Source organism: Rhinolophus hipposideros, assembly GCF_964194185.1.
Source record: "Rhinolophus hipposideros genome assembly, chromosome: 12".
Lineage (NCBI taxonomy): Eukaryota > Metazoa > Chordata > Mammalia > Chiroptera > Rhinolophidae > Rhinolophus > Rhinolophus hipposideros.
The window spans coordinates 12,715,654-12,733,315 of NC_138058.1; the positions used below are offsets into that span (position 1 = coordinate 12,715,654).

General features: G+C 45.7%; 1 protein-coding gene across 1 annotated transcript in view; it reads left to right on the forward strand.

Annotated features, from left to right (window-relative positions):
• The window catches only part of SH3RF3 (SH3 domain containing ring finger 3), a 353,595-nt gene that overhangs the window by 295,593 nt on the left and 40,340 nt on the right, over positions 1-17,662 (forward strand). The window contains exon 8 of the mRNA XM_081068500.1: positions 3,400-3,734. Within this exon, the coding sequence (XP_080924626.1) occupies positions 3,400-3,734 (335 nt within the window). The remainder of the gene's footprint in view (positions 1-3,399; positions 3,735-17,662) is intronic.

Here is a 17,662-nt window from a genome sequence, read left to right on the forward strand (position 1 = left end):
ACCCCAAATAGAATGCAGAGATTGTTAGTAATTATTTTTTTAAAAAAAGACAAGACCCAACCAAATGCTGTGGGCAGGAAACATTTAAATACTTTCAATATAAAAATACAAATAAGTTAAAAGGATAGAACAAGACATACAGTGAATTCTCATTAGTCATGGTAGTTATGTTTTATAGTTTCCATGAACACTGAATTCATGAATACTGAACTACCGTATTTCTCCGAAAATAAGACCGGTCTTATATTAATTTTTGCTCCAAAAGACGCATTAGGGCTTCTCAGGGGATGTCTTATTTTTTCATGTACAACAATCTACATTTATTCAAATACAGTCATGTCATCTTCTTCTGGAACATCGTCATTACGTACTAAATGCATCCCTCTGGCTGAGATCTTAACTTGGGCTTATTTTCGGGGTAGGTCTTATTTTCAGGGAAACACGATATTGCTCCTAAGTGAAATATACATGTGCATGTCACATGGATTATAATCTTAAATACTGAAAACAACTCATCTTGGTAGATTCTATTTTCTTCATTTTACAAAAGAGAAAAGAGGTTTGGAAGTGTTAAGTGACTTGCCTGAGGCCACCCCACTAACAGGTGACAGGGTCAAGATTCCAACCCATTCAGCTTGCCCTGGTGATGGAGCTTTCTGCACTGCACGGCCCTTACTCCTCCTGTCTCTGTCCCTGGGCATTTCTGAAGTAAGAAAGCAGGGCATCATCTTGCTGCATCTCAGCTGGGAACGTATGCATTGGTGACTCAAATTTTTTGCTAATCGGTGCATGTCTGAGAATGACTGCAAAAGCACCACAGATACTGATCTGGGGGTTACAAAGCAATTTTACCTAGTAGGCAAATTTGCAAATATGGAATCTGTGAGTGATGAGGATTGGCTACCATGCTAATACTAATCAAAAGAAATCTGAATTGGTTATATTAATATCAAACAGTAGAATTCAGAACAAAGAATATTAATATTTATGTTAAAAAGTAATTTTATAATGATAAAGGAGATAAGTGCCTTCGGAGAAAAGAAAAATTATAGCAGGGCAAGGGGGCTTGAAATTGCAGAGGGGCAGGTTGCACTGTTCAGTGGGATTGTTGGAACATGTCTCTCAGAGAAGGTAATGTTTGAGCTGACTGGGAGTGGCTAAGAGGTCCAACCATGCAAGTATCTGAGGGAAAGGCAGTCTGTAGAACTGTGGGCACCAAGTCTCTGAGCTGAGAAAGAACCTGCATGTGTGAGGAATAGCCAGGGGGCCAAAGAGGCTGAAGGGAAGATAAAGGGAGAGATTAGGAGATGCTGTCAGACCGTATGGCAGGCAGGCTTGGAACTTTCTGCAACACCCTCTCTTATTTTGCATGCAGTTTAGCAAGACGATGTGCAGTCGCATGGAAGCTAGCCAGAGGTAGAGGTGAGCTGTGCGGAACCTCAAGCAGAAGAACCAGAAGCAGCCCCTGTAGACACTTTCTGGGGCCCAAGTGGGATTGTTCCTCCTTAACTGAGGCATCACTTCCTGTTGCAGGGCTGGTGGACTGGGGTGAAGGAGAGTTCAGACAGCAGGGAAGAGGCAGATAAATAGCCCCAGGAGCATGGTCCAAATTACAGATTACCTCGGGGTGATTAAATGACCCGGTGGCTCCATCGATCTGAATAATTGTCTAACCTGGTCTTCCTTTTGAAATGTGAAGCCGCTTGAGTGAGGATCCAAACCCATCCCAAACCCTGAATAATTATTTAAAACCTTAAATCAGCCTTTATATATTTCACCTCCTAGAAACAAAGGACACGGCCTGAGGCCAGGAGAACCCAGACCACTAGTTAGATGTTGCAGGCTCCTCCCACACTGTGTCAGAAGGGAGGAGGCTGGATGGAGGTTCCTTGTACAGAGTTATTTTGCAGACGGGGGAGACATGGGTCGGGTTTATGAGTGTGCGATCTATGATCTATTGAAGGAATATTTGGGAGCTAAGAATATTGTTTCATTGCATGTATTTTTTCCATGTTGCTGAAGCCATGAATGCCACAAATTCTGGTGCTAGAAAATAGCAACAGCATGACCTGTAATCTTCCTCTAGTGTAACAAGGCCAAAACAACTGAAACTGAGTTGCGTCATGTTAGATGGGGAACTTTGTGTGAAGTGATATCTGCTGCCATGAACTGTGTCACCTGCTTTGGGCCAGACCAGCCCAGGCTAGGAATACACTGTCCCTCTGGTGTGGCTCATTCTCTCCCCCTATTTGTTTCATGTGTAATTAGGAGACAGTTCTTCAAAATTACTAACACAAGCTGTAGCAGGATTAATTTTAACATGGTGCTGTGTTTAGAGGGAACTATCTTTTCAAATGACAGATTTTTACAAAAATCTGCTTTTCGAGTCCTAGCATCTTTAGGAAGCATTTTGCTGGTAGCAAGCATTTTGCTGGTAGCAAGCATTTTGGTGGATTCCTAGTTGGGAGGCTCCTGTTCTGTAAATCCAGAATCAGGCTTCGATGTGCAGGGGGATTGCCTCGGAAGGCAGATCCTTCCCTCAAGGCTGCAGCTGGGAGAAACAACGGCTGCTTTCTCCTGCGATCCACTAGCTAAGCAGCCCGGAGCACTCATCCTTAGCTCAGCCAAGTCAGTACCAAGTGTGAGACACAAAGGATGGGGCCGTTATAGTCTGCGTTCAAGACAGGTCGAGCTGTTGACAATGATCACCTTACCTGCAGTGGTGTCTAATAATTTGGGGGAAGCTTGAGGCTCTTTCAAGGCTTTACTTCTTCTACAGGCCTTACTTTTATGAACATTTTTTTAAAAATTTTATTGCGTAACAGTGTGTGTTTTCCAGGACCCATCAGCTCCAAGTGAAGTCATTGTCCTTCAGTCTAGTTGTGGAGGGCGCAGCTCAGCTCCAAGTCCAGTCGCCGTTTTCAATCTTAGATGTAGGGGGCGCAGCCCACCATCCCATGCGGGAATCAAACCAGTAGCCTTGTTGAGAGCTCATGCTCTAACCAACTGAGCCATCCGGCCGCCCTTATGAACATTTTCACAAGGGTGATTGTAAAAATCTTCTGAGTGTTTTAGTTTGTCACAGCAGAGAAAACCAGAAGACTTTATAGAAAACTGGGCCAGCGCCGGCACACGGTGATCTAGCAACCAATGTTTCCACTCCTCCTGAGGGAAGGACGTTCTGTGCAGCCTCAGGGCTTTGGGAAGACAGGGGTGCATTCTCAGGGGTGCTTGGCCTCATGCTCTCTACCTGTGAAGCGTGCCCAGGTCTGGAGAGACTTGAGAGAGGCTCCCAGCACTGGGCAGACAAGTCCCAGGAAAGAAAAAGTCCATTGCAATTGCATGCTAGGTTGCAAACTGACCTTTCCACCCTGCTCTCTCTCTAATCCCGTGCTCCAGCTGCCCACTCCTCAGCTCAGGCTCAGGACCGACCGACCGCCACGGTCTCGCCCCTGCGCACCCAGAACTCCCCATCCCGCCTGCCCACCAGCAGCCTCAGGCCTCACTCCGTGGCGTCCCCGCAGCATATCCACCAGCCCCTGATGCAGGCAGTCACTGGCGTCCAGTGCCCCCGGCCAATCATCCCGCTCACGTCAGCAGCGTCAGCCATCACACCTCCCAACGTCAATGCCGCCAACCTCAACGGGGAAGCCGGAGCGGGCGCCGTCAGTGGCCTGTCAACATCCAGCCCCACCAACACGGCCTGCAGACCAGAGGAGAAGAAAAGTGAAAAGGTAAGTGGCCCATCCGGGTGAGCCCTCGCCTTCGCCCAATGGCTTATTGTAACGCGTTGGCTCCAGACGCCAATGACGTTTTGTACAATCAAGGCTTGACTGTGTGCACAGAGTTCCTGTCCTCAGATGCACCAGGTAGGTACATGACAGACGTGGAGGCCAAGCCAGCAAAGCAGCTGGTCCTTAAAGTGGAATTCAGGCAGGCCTCAAGTCCTGGTAGGGTTACCCCGAGCCCAACTACAGTTTTTATGCAAATCAGAAAACATGTGTCTCCTCCTCAGGAAACTTTAGTCCCATCTGTTAGAGTCATTGTAATAGACTCATCTTGTTAGAACAACATGCCGATTGCCACGTGCCAGGATATTATAATAATAAATATACAAATCTACTTATGTGTGGTGTGAACAGCACCCACTCCCTTCAATGTGTCATCCTTGTACAGTCCACAACCTGTTCAACCACATGGGAAAGGCCCGTTTTCTGAGGAGAAACGAGAGAATGCCAGCCTGATGGTTGGTGTGCATAGCATTTTCTGCTATTCTTTTCACTGTGAAGGAAATTGGGCTCATTTCATAAAAGAGATCTGAATCCAGTGAGCTTGCCTCAGTGGCCGCCCAGCTAGACACTAGATTAGCCAAGATTAGAATCCAGATTTCTGAATCAGTGCTGTCCAACAGAGCTATAAATCGACCCACATTTCTAATTTGAATTCTTCAAGTAGCCACCTTTTCAAAAAGTTAAAATAATTTTAAAATAAAATGAAACGGTGAAATTCATTTTCATGGTCTAATCTATTAAACCCAATATCCAAAAATATTATCATTTCAACATGTAACCTGTATAAAACAAAAAAGTTGTTGATAAGATGTTTTACCTGTTTTCACATTCGGTCTTTGAAAGCCAATGATCAGGCCGGTGAGACCACTACAGTGCTCAGGGGCCACTCCGCTGCCTGTGGCCCTGGGGACACTGTGGGCCTAGAGCTTCAGCAAGGAACCAGTCTTTATTGGCCTTATCGGTATGAAAGGTTTATTCTGTTCTCTCTGGGCTTTACGACAGTCTGTGGATCTTTCCATATAAACCCCGTGTTTTGATTAGAGTGTTAGCCAGGGTTTGGATGAGACCCTCAATCCTAGATGGCATATTCAAAGTGAGGACAGCCTCGCCTGCCCTTTGGGGGTGATACCAAAATCAGCGTTGACTGCTCAGTCCATCAGCTCAGGACCCCCTAGAGGTTCAGCCACCAAGTCAGCACCCTGTGCTTGACGGGAGTCCAGGAACCCCCCAGAGATGCACGCACCAGACTCTTCAGGGCCTCTGGACCGATGCTCGGGCCTCGTCGCCACCTGTCTCATCTGGTCCAGGGCAATATTATTCCTATGGAAGAGGTCCCAGTCACAGCACTACTGCTGAGCTCTCCGCTGGCAAAGCTCAAATCTCCTTGAGATCAGCAAGGTGCCTAGGCGTGAAGTGAAATGGTTGCTCTGTGTTTTGTGTGCAGGTCTGTTTGAAAATCTCTTAGGCCTTGATCTGCTCCCTTCCACCTGCAGCTGGGTCGTGTAGGGAGGCAGAGGTGGGGGTCTAGTCCCATCCTCTCACTTGGACATTTTTCCTGGAAGACAAGATCCCCTAGGCCTCCAAGATACTGAAAAAAAGCAGGGGACAGACTTGGAAAAGGAAGAGCCATAATAGCTCTGTAAACATTCCTGTTTCTTTGTCCCAAAATTCTGTCTCTCTAGTTTGTGAAACTGGCTTCGATGTGGCTCAGTACTGAGTAGAGTCAGGATTGTAGGAATCTACCTGGAGAGTGGTATTGTTCACCATCTCTGCCCCGCTGAGTGTGTCACTAATGGAAACCAGCACTGGGTCTGCCATCAATGTTCCGGGTCTGTTCGACACTTAGCAGATATTTTGCTTTCACTCAAGACTTACTCTCTGCTAACAAGTTTATCAGCAAAGAATAGTTGAGTCCAGGGGACACCCAAAGTGTCCCTCTTGATGAAAGTCATCTTGGACGGAAGCTCTGCTCCCAGGTGGAAAGCAGCAGACACGTCAGCTTAGCTCGAACCACTGCCCAGGTCGGGCTTGGCAGTGGAAATGCGCAGGCTGACAGAGGCCTGTACCCAGCCGTGCTCGGGGTTGGGCACGGACCACTCACGGCACAGGGAGCAGTGGATGCTGTGCTCCCAAGGAGGAAGTAAAACGGACTTTGTGGGATTGAGTGAGCGTGTGTCTATAGGTACAGCAGCCATTGTCAGCGCCAAACCCCGGGAGACAAGTACGTCATCCATCCAAATGTTATGTGTAGTTTTCATTTCTCACCTTTCAAACAAAGCAAAAAAAAAAAAAAAAAAAAAAGCTGGTCTGAGAAAAACACCTGTTAATGTTTTTCCCATCTGTATTCCCAGTTGAATTTTTTCTAATTTATAGTAAGGTGCAAATGTCCACAGTTGCTCTTTCTAGCCGAAGAGCCGCGATGAGGGCTGTTTAAATGCCATTCCTCACAAGCAGGCGAGCCTGTGTGGTGTGCCCTGAACCAGCAGTCTGCGTCTTTCCCTGTCTTGTCGTCACTACCGCTGAGAGATTTTTTCAATCTTGAGAACACAGTGGCCAGCTTCAAGTCTATTTCTGGGTAACCCTTATAAAGGTGCACATGCTTGAGTATGGCAAAAAAGTTTTTTAAAGTAACTGGCAGTATTCTCCAGGCTGTTTCTGTTGTTGAATTTTCTCCAAGGGAAACACAGTGAGCTCCCAGCCGTGATGTCCGCAGAGACCCAAACCTCAGTGCCTGTGTATTTGCCTAGTTCTAAGCTCTGCTGAAATTTGATACAGGACCTTCCACACATGTGCTTGTGAGAGAAAGCCTTGACTGGATGGGGCCGCGGGCACCCGGACAGATTGTAGTCAGTGACTAGCAGTGGTGACGTGCTCAGGAAGGATGGAGAAGCTCATGGCTATCTTGCAGCTGTCAGCATCTGACCTTAAGGCCTTCCCTGGCCACCTAGCTAGAGGTCACTCATTTACTCACCCTCTGTTTATTGCAATGAGCATGTGTGAGCCAGGCAGAGTGCTGGGCACTGGTGTCTATAGCAATGGAAGCTTAGGCCCTGGTCTGAGAGGCACGGAGTCTAGTACAGGGATGGGGACTGGTAAGCAGGCAACTGCAATAGATTGTGACAGGTCTGGGGATGCGGCCACAGGGGCGAGAAGGGTGCCTGATCCGGGAACCGGGATGGTCCCTGAGCGAGCTTCTGTCTGACAGGTGGGAGGACCTCCTGGCTGAGGGAACTAAGCAGAGGCCAAACAATGTGTCCAAGAGCGAGGAGCCCGTGAGCAGCTGGGAGGCAGCAAGGCAGCTCTTGAAGGGTTTCGCCAGCCATTTGTGCTCAGCAGTTGGAGTTGTCTGGTGCTGGGCAGAGGGTGAAATCTAAGGCCAGATCAAAGGATGCAGGCTGTGCTTCTGCCCTCCCCTGAGCTCTGAGCCTCTTGCTGTTTCTACTCTTCCTCTTCAGTTAACCGTGCCCCACACAGTGACTCTTCTACTGAGCCTGACTTCATGCAATGCTCTCCTGCTGTTAATGTGCCCACAAGGCTCTTACCCTTTCCTGTGACCTTGGCAGCAGCACCTTTCAAACCACGTGTTTGAAAATGACCCATTCATGAACCACAAAACCAATATAGTGTATTTGGACCAACGTTTTTTTTTTTTTTTAGATTGAATGGGCTACCTAGAATGGAATAGACAATAGACTAAAACTAAATCAGCCTACGTGGCACACAGTGGCATCAGATATTGGAGGAAACAGTTGATGTTGAGTCTGCTGAGTCCTGCTATAAAACTTATTTCAAAGAAATCTCAGAGCCCTGAAGAGTGCCTTGCTCAGAGGAGGCATCTAGTGATATTTATAGGCTAAAGACTAAAGTTGGAAAAACTGTTGCCAATGACTTTTCACTGCCATGACTAATGAGAAAGTATTTTATGGATCAGAAGAAAGTTAACTTTCTGATTATAGATGAGGTAGTTTCAGTTTCATAGAATAGAATATTGGAACTGGAAAGAGCCACTAAAGATCTTTTCATTAAACTCCTCATTTTCAGTAATGCTCCTGAAGCCCAGAGATGTTGAGAGATTTGTCTGGGGTCTCGCAGCACTGGCAGTAGAGCCAGCGTAAGAAATCTGGTTCCCAACTTCTATGTCACTTTTATGTCACTGCTATGGTATCTTGGCTTCAGTGTGCTGACTTGTGGTGGCCTCTCCAGTGCAAGTGTGTTTGGCTTGTTTAGGAGTCCCAAAATGAGAAGTCTGGGGTAGCTGCTGACAGGAAGCCATGAGTTCAGCCCAGGAGAAGGGGGTGTGCACCTGAATGTCTGCCTTATGGTTCCATGGTGAACTCAACTGCAGCTATAGCCCCATGACTGTGAACCACTTGACCAAATCCACGTGGATGGCATGACCTTTATAATGAAGGCTTTGGGAAACTGGTTTTGTCTGAAAGGAACAGAAGATCTCACAGAATGACCCATGACAACAGTACGGTGGCCCGGCCCTTAGCAGGGATGTTATGGAAAATGTGTTTGCAAATGAACTTGTTCTTTATTATCTACATCTCACCCATTTAAAAGTGTGTGTGTTTGTGTGTGTGTATACACTTGTATGTGATAAGGTGTTTCCCCAAAAATAAGACTTAGACGGACCATCAGCTCTAATGCATCTTTTGGAGCAAAAATTAATATAAGACCTGGTCTTATTTTAATATAAGACCGCGTATAACATAATATAATACCCTGTCTTATATAAGACCCGGTCTTATGTTAATTTTTGCTCTTATAATGCTCTTATAATTTTTGCTCTTTTTGGTCTTATAAAGACCCGGTCTTATATTAATTTTTGCTCCAAAAGACACTCTAGAGCTGATCGTCCAGCTACGTCTTATTTTGGGGGAAACACGATATATACATATACATATATATATATATATATATATATATATATATACACATACACATATATATACACATATATACATACATATGTATATGTATATACATATGTATGTATATATATACTTGTACGTGCCATATATATATATATATATATATTAGATGATAAAAAGACATATATATATAGGGTTATAATTATATTTTTTATGAAAACCCAGGAATGTACAATCTAAATAAATCTTGAGAGTGAAACTCTTTAGAATAACCAGGCAGCTTTTTCTAAAGCGAAGAGTCACTGGTGTATGAATTTATTTTCTCTCCCTTTGGGGCTCACTGCAGTAAGCAAGCCTTTACTTCTGCTGTTTCAAAAATGCAGTCTGGGAAAGGGGCTGCCGTAGGCTCTGGAACCAACGTCTCAGTCACTGCCAGCATGCTTCCATATTTGAGACAGGCAGATGCCTTCCTGCCATCACATGCTAGCTGGTGAGCCCTGCCAGCCCAGCCAGCGGTGGGAAGGTATTCTGCTCTGTCTGTTAACATTAAGTGGGAGGTAGGAATAGGCCGGGTCTGACCTCACCAGTACTGAATTCCACGATAGGTCTAGTCCTCAAACTGATGTCTGAGGGAATACTTGCCCCTGACTTGCTTGCTGGTCAGACCCAAATATGCAGAGACCCTTAGACCAGGGCTGTGGCCACGCCACAGCAGACGAGGAGGACTCGTGAAGCATTACTGGGCCCACAGACCTACAGGGCAAATCCCTGTGGGTTTTGGGAACCCTGTCTGCCCCAGGAATGAGTCACCGTGGAGTCTGGTGGTCAGCTGGTCAGCTATGGGCCATGGAAACTTGCTTTTTCCCAGGGGCGGTCATGCTGGGCACTTGCGCTGGTGCCCTGGCTGAGCAGAGGGGCCCCTTTTGTGTGATGTGGGCCGCTGGGAGTGCTGGCAATGTCAGACCTTCTCCTCAACTCGACTCCCCGTAGTTGGGCTGCTGTCTGTGGGATGAGGAAAGCTGGCATTCGGCTGATGAGTAATTTTCAGGCTGAAAATGAACCCACCCTGAAAGCATGAATCCCAGCTGTCAAAACAGCGTCATTCTGAAGTTTACAGGCAACTTATTTTTGGAAGAGGGCATGCTGCCGGAGTGTCACTTCCTTGGTGACAAGGACAGCAACCTCTTCCTCATGCACATCAGAGCACAGATCCCCTAGTGGGACAGGACCGTGGCCTCACCCCGTTCTGTATAGAGCTCAGAGGCGGCCTGGAGACCTTGTCCTGGTGTTTGCTCTCTCCCAGAAAATTCACCACAGGCCAGGCCACCCTTGTCCCCTCCCCAGTTCTCCCATAGAAACCCCTGGCCTTTGTCGTGGATGAGACTTGACCCAGTGCACTTTCAGGTCTTGGCTTGGTGGAAGGTACAAATGTGAACATGGTGGTCCTGAGGGCAAGGTGACCTGCCCGAGGCCATGCAGCTGTTAGTCACTGGCGATAAAACAAGGACTCTGGTGCTCCTATTGACCAGCTTCTCCACTGGGTGCCAGGGGCTCATGCCACTGAGCATTCAGGGTACAGCTGGGGATGGTGGGGTAGGGGGAAGCAGGAGCCCAAATTACTTCAATAGTGAATGAAACTGAATTTGGAGAACAAAGCACAAATCGATTAATTAGCATGGATCTAGGGCATGGCTGGCTGGTATAAATCAGGCTCTTCTATTTTCCAACTGTGCGACTTTGGGTAAGCTCCTTTGCCTCCCTAATGCCTCAGTTTCTTCATCTGTAAAATGGGGATGATAGAATCTACCACCCTAAGTTTGGAGAAGAGTAAGTTAGTTAACCTCATAAATGCTTAACACAATATTTGGAACAAAAATATTAAAAATAATTCTTAAGAATTTGATAGTTTGCTGAAGGCCAGATCCCACAGGAATTATGAGATAGATGCAGATGTAAAACTTATATCCCTAAGGCTTCTAATAAAAGATGAAAAAGAGGTTTGATTTTGCAGTTTTAGAAAAAAGACACTCAACACTGCCAAATTGAGAGCTGTAGGCTACTCAAAAATGAACCTGAATTGATTGGTATACTCTATTTGTGAAATGATGTTTATTCATCTCCTCAAGCACTGGAGATTTTATTTCCTGGTTGATTTTTTTTCCTATGTGTACCAAGAAACAAAGATATAAAGGTTATTTTATTTTTTTAAGATGTCACTTTTGTACTTGACATTTAGCCTGAACGATGGATACAGCCCAAGAAAACTATTTTAGTCTGAGTTGGGTATCAACTGCAAAACATCAAACCAAAATTCATTTTTTTAAATAGTCATAAACTCTAGAAATGGAAAAGAATTTGTGAGTCACCTGTAATAGCCATGAGGTTCTGTAACCATCCCCAGAGAGCAAAGTTTACCATAACTGATCAGGATTAGTGAGAAAATTTATACTCTACTGACACAGTGCTCCTGTGTCACAGTGGCACACAGAGATGAGTATGACAGCATGGCTGGAGATGTAGAAAATAGGCCTTCGAGTGGCATTGCAATGGCCATGAGCCACTGGGCACACTGGATTCCCACATCAAGTTTGGATTCTGTTCTGCCGCAGTCTACCACTGTTACCACCTTCCTTTTCGAATGATATATCCTCACATTGCTCATAAAGACATGGGATATTTTTTTCCAGTCTTCCATGCCCAGAAGATCTCAGCTAATGGAATCAGTTCAAAAGAAAAACATATATACACACCCCATAAACCACACCAGAAGGTAATGCCTCCAGAGTAGACCCATCAGGCTGCCCTTCCCAAAAGGCAAACAGTGTCAGTATGATAGGGCATCTCAAATGTTTCAGAGAACCTGTGGATGCTTTCCCATGTTGTCATGTAACTGAGGGCAATGCTGAGAAAGAACAGAGAGCTCTGGCATCATCGTTTAGTTTGTTGTGGCTTCATTTTGTTTTGTTGAGCACCCAGACAGTGGTGCTGGAGGCAAAGGGCATTCTGTCACCTCCACGGGGTAAGACAACTTTATGCCATCATTTCCTCTAGGGTGAAGTCACTCTTAGGGCAGACTTAATTATCATTTGCCTGCTATTTTATGTGCTTAGTAATTCCTTCTAGGCCACGTCTTAATAAATTACAAGACACATTTCCGTGTAGCGTGAGAATAAAGTTAATTAATCTTTTTAGGAGATTCACATTCATTCTATCATTAATCTCAAGTAGAACTAAGAGGTCAAGTTCATGAAAATGTTATTGCTTTATGATCTCCGTAAGACTCGCAGTAATAGCTGGCTTTCTGGCTTTCTTAGACTAATCTAACTCTTATTGTTTCTCTCCTTCACTTTGTATCATCTTAGACTAATCTTTTAGACTTCAGTTTGTTTAATATTAAAATGGGAATAACGTCTTCTGCTAACGATGGAAAATTAATTATTGGTGTGTATCAGTCAGGGTTCTCCAGAGAAACAGAACTGACAGGAGACATAGATATAAATATTTCTTTTCAGGAGTGGCTCATACAGTGGTTGTGGAGGCTGGCGAGCCAAAAATCAGTGGGGCAGGCCAACCGTCAGAAACGTCAGGCAGGAGGTGACGCTGCCACCTGGAGGCAGAAATTCTTTTTCCCCAGGAAACCTCAGCTTGCTCTTTAAGGCCTTCAGATGATACGTGAGGCCCACCCATGATAGAGGCACATACTCTAAATAATCTGCTTTACTTAAAGTCAACTGGTTGTGGAAGTTAATCACATCTAAAACATACCTCCTCGGAAATGTCTAGACTAGTGTTTTACTGAATGCTGGGCACCATAGCCTAGCCAAGTTGACACATAATATTAATCATTAGTCTACCCCTTGTCAATTTGGCACCCATACCTATCTCTGTAAACCATCCTTGGTCTCCAAATAAAGATCATAGTGAAGTCATACTTCTGCCTAACATAATACAGCCATCCTGTGTAACACTGAATATGCACAGACCCTTTTCTCAGAAGAGGATACAAAGTCCTTAAGTGATGTTTACTCTTCTCCTTGATATCTTGTAACTTACATACTGGAATGGAAAGTCAGTACAACCTACGTTGCATGATAAGGGGATAAGACAAGGAAACATATTTTACATTTGTGATATATATATATATATATATATATATATATATATATATATATGTGCATACATATGTACATACACAAACATATTCGGGACAAGATAAAGAAATAGTCACGATAATTACAGTTTTTGTTTTTGTAAGTGGCTGTAGCTGGTATTCATAACTACCTTCTTCTATTGTTCCCTTCCCCTTCTATTATTCCATATTCCCTTGCCCAAGCACCTCAGCTGGTCGTGCTTCTTTACCTGGTGGGGTAACCCAAACATTCATTCCTGAAGGGTGTGGGTCATTATTAGTCTTGCCTGAATTGGGTTGTCTTGGTTTTTAATTGACGTTCGTCACAGGGCATGGTGCCACTAAGAGATGCCCTAAGGAATGGACTGTCTTCCAGACGTATTCTTCCTTACCTCCATTGTGGAACAGCTGTCCAATCCCCCCTCGGTGGTCAGCATCAGTTACCACAGCCAGCACAGTAACCACTTTCTTCGCCTGTTGAATCAGAGTCAAGAGGAGTCCAAAATGGCTGGGAAGTAGTCTTACCTTTCATTTCGATGACGTCATGTTTGAGTCTCCTTTGGAGCTAACACTTCTAGATCAGCAGAGAGCATAAGATCGTGGGGACAGAAATAAAAGCTTTTGCAATCGAGTCACTAGGGGTAAGAGTATAAAGTGCTGGTCTTCGCTGCTGGTGGATTGGCCACTCCGCACTAGTTATAACCAAATTGGTCTTGGCGAGTGGAAGTCTGTGATACGGAGCCCATTCATTACCGTCTCTCTGCAGCAATAGCCCCTTTGACAGGGCTGGCTGGGGGCAGAGGATGGCTGGTACGCATGGAATGTGTCATTAAAATCCTCCTCTGCTGAGGTCAGCCTTTGGTGAGCATTCACATGGGACACACATTTATCTCCACGTGACTTTCCTATTAATAAAAGTCTATCCATATACCATTTTCCCAGACCTCCTTGTCATCAATTTTCCAATCCTATTCCTTCCAAGTCCCCGACCTTCCAGCTAAACCACTGGCCACAGCTTATGAATCAGTATACGTCACATCTCTAGCCCTTTCTCGTTTTAAGCAAATTAACAACCAAGTGTGCTGCTCCAAGTTCTGCCAACTGGGAGGACTTCCCTTCACCACTGTCCTTCAGGGATGCCCCATAAAGAGGCCGTAATGCTGCAGCTGTCCACGTTGGAGTGGTGGACATCTGTAAATGAGGCCCTCGTTTTCTATTCCTCTCCCAGCTGATCATAGGGAACTTCCTGTGATGTCATAGGTGCAGGCTGGGAGAGAGAAGGAGTAGAGCAGGTGTTGGATCAAGGGCATTTAGGCCACTTCTTCATGTAACTTACTTGTGCCTTAGGGCCTGCGTGGGCCAGACCGTGTATATACCACTTCCATTTAATGCTGGAATGCCACTGTGCATTCCCAACTTTAGAGTCTGGTGGGGCAGGTAGCACCCAGTTCATGATGGGCAGCTCAGGTCACATGGTAACTTGGTGGCCCATGTTTAAGCAGTCATTCTCTAGTAAGCCCAGTAGCAGGCCCAGAGCTATTTCTCAAGAGGAATGTACTTATTTAGAGGAGGTGGCAGGGGTTTGCTCCAAACTCCGAATGGCCTGAGCAGCAGTTCTCCTACAGCGGCCTGCCAACGGCCCCAGACAGCATCCCTGCCTGCAGCTGCCACTTAAGCCCCATCGTGCCTGCTGGATCCTGGGGCCCAAGTGGCAGAGCCTTCTTTTGTTCCAGGCCCCGCTCAAAATTAGCAGTTTTTCTGGTCACTCAATAAACGGGCTGGAGTAGCACACCCAGATGAGGACGTGTTGCCTGCAAAATCCCAAGAGCCATTCGTGTTGTGTCTGTCTTCTGGTTTTAGGTGGGGCCAGGCGCAACCACTTACCCGTCACCTTAGGAGGGATATCTCAAACATGCCCTGCACCAGGGGACCCCTAGAAGTTTCACTGAGGTGGAAGGCCCCTGAATTTTTGTTGGATTTGTTTTCCATCCTCTGACACACAAAGTCTAGTACCCAACAAGCTTAGTGCTCACTAGGCCCAGTCGGCATCATGTCATCAATACAACGGGACTGTGTGATCGCTTGTGAAAGGGAAAGGTGACCAAGATCCCTGCAAACTACATTATAACATAGGGCTGCGGAGTTGATCTACCCCGAGTAGGAGAGTGAAGGTGTATTGCTGACCTTGCCAGCTGAAATCAAACTGCTTCTGGTGGTCTTTGTTAACAGGTATGGAGAAAAAAAGCATTTGCTATGTCCATAGCTGCCTACCCGGTACCAGGAGGTGTGTTCCTTTGCTCAAGCAATGAAACCACATCTGGTAGAGCAGCTGCCATTGGAAGCACCACCTGGTTAAGCTTATGATAGAGCTCCAAAGTCCATCTGTCCTCTGCAAAGGCCAGACAGGACAGTTGAATGGGGATGTGATGGGAATGCCATCCCTGCATCTTTCAAGTCCTTGATGGGGACACTAATTTCTGCCATCCCTACAGGGATGCAGTATTGCTTTGGATTTACTTACCTGGGTAGAAGCAGTTCTAGTGGTTTATGTTTGGCCTTTCGTACTATAATAGCCCTCATTCCACCAGTCAGGGAACCAGTGTGGGGATTCTGCCAGTTGCTGAGTTTGTCTATTCTGCTTACATAATCTGGATCTGGGGGAATAACAAAGAATGGGTTCAAGGACCCAGTGGACCCAGTGTGAGATGTACCTGAGCTGAAATTCCATGCATCAGCCCACATCCGTACACCCCTATTCTGACTTGTAGTGCACAGTGACATTTTGGATCTCCTGGAATTAATGTCAGTTCAGAGCCAATGCCCAGCAGTCCCTGAAAGGTCTGATTATTTCCTTTTACCCAGTGCACAGACATCCTGGTAAAAAGCTGCAGGTCCTTTGGGGAAGGCTGAGAACAATAGTAAAAGTATACACGTAAATTGTTGGCAATGCAGTGGGGTCCTTCCTCAAGAGGACCTGGCTTCTCCTTCACTGAAGGGGTTCTGGGTTTATAAGTCTGGGAACTGATTCAGAGGCTGACTCTCTGTTTTTATGATTCTAGGTAGACTTCTGCTTACTAGACCTGGCACTCTTCTGCTTATGCAGCCCAAGTTAGAATTTAGTGGAGTGCCCAGCTACTTGTAGGGACACCACGATCAACCAGCCACCACCGTAGGCCTGCACAAATCAGACTGTCCTCACTGATGATTTGACTCTGCTGTCCATTATGGTAACCATGCCCACATTGTGTTTGGCAGTTAAATGCTACCACTTGGTCCCAGTCCCCCCAGGATCCCATCAGTCCCATTACATTCAGATTTCCCGAGTCAATGCCGCAGTTCTTACTGTGAGGTCTGGCCTACATAGAAGAGTGATCACACAGCTCTTCAAGGATGATAAAGTTCTCTTCTGACAATGATATTTCACACAGCAGTGGTGCACAGTGGGTAAACAGGTCTTACATGATAAATCCACCCTAAATTCCAACCTCCCTAAGCTTTAGGGACATTCTGCAGTATACTAAGGCAGGTCTGGCTTTTCAACCTAAGTTATTGTATGTCACTCCTTGGTCCATGTTTCAGCCAACCATCCAAATAAACTGTTAGAGTCCTTTCTAGTCCCTGAGATGATAACATTAAATCCAGAATCTCTGTTTAGTTGTCTGAAATCAATAAATTCGGCTTACTCTTGCTTTATATGTTTCTTTCACCATTATCCCACACTCTTAATATTGGTTCCCACACGTATTCCCCAGATTTATTTTGGTATAAGTTGGAAGAGTCGTGCAGTTCCGTTGCAGTATAACACAACCCCGCGTCGGTCGTACTCGTCCTCACCCTTTGGGGCCTGCGCAGACTTGAGTCTATAGGTCCAGAAGCAGAGAGTGGTGGTGAGGAGTCCGGAGGGGGATCAGCAGTGTCTTGCGGGGTGGTAGTTGGGCGGGGAGGCAGGGGTTAGTGGGTTCCTCAGACAAACAGGAATGCACAACCTGCTTCTATTGACAAAGACGACGGCAGAATTTAGGGCTCTGTGTCCCAAGCTTCATCAGAATCTAACCATATGTTCCCATTCCAATTTTCAGGATCCCGTTCCTTTCCAATCAATGCCTTCACTTTAACCAAAGACATTCTGTGAGGTTGGGCATTTAGTCTGCACTGAATGCAGTTCAGTGGCAATTTAGCCACTCACAGGATGAAACTCAGGGTTTAATTTCAGAAACCACAGCTCTAGGACCACTGGAGATAAGGGCTTCTTTGAGGACAGATGTAGAAACTTCCAGGTCACTTATGTGTCCCCTGAGCTGGGAATCTGAAATCCTGAGGTCATAATTTTTCCAGCGCAGATAAGAGCCACCAGCTGGTCTCATTATACTCATGAGTTTAACAGAAATGTTCCAAGGTATCATACATAGCTATCCAGAACCTTCCCTCTTAAAAGTATTTGATGAGGACTAGCCAATGGTTGGTATTTTGTATATCTCTGTTGCCACACCATGCCAATGACGATCACTCTTTACCACTGAAAATAGAGTCATAGAGCCTATAAATCTAATCAGCTTAAAGAACCAATTCCAGAAAACTCACATTTAAGGTTCTATTCCTCTAGAAACACTCTTGGTACCAAAATCTCTCCAGGGAAATCAAACCAAAGGAATTGACCCATGTGTTTGTGGGGGCTGGCAAGTCTGAAATCTGTTGGGCAGGCTGGCAGGCTAGAAACTCAGGAAACAGTTGATGTTGTAGTTTTGAGGCAGAATTTCTTCTCTCAAGGGAATCTCTATTTTGTTCTTTAAGCCTTCAACCGAAAGGCTGAGGCCCACCTGCATTATGGAGGGTAATCTTGACTTAAAGTCAAATGATTGTAGATG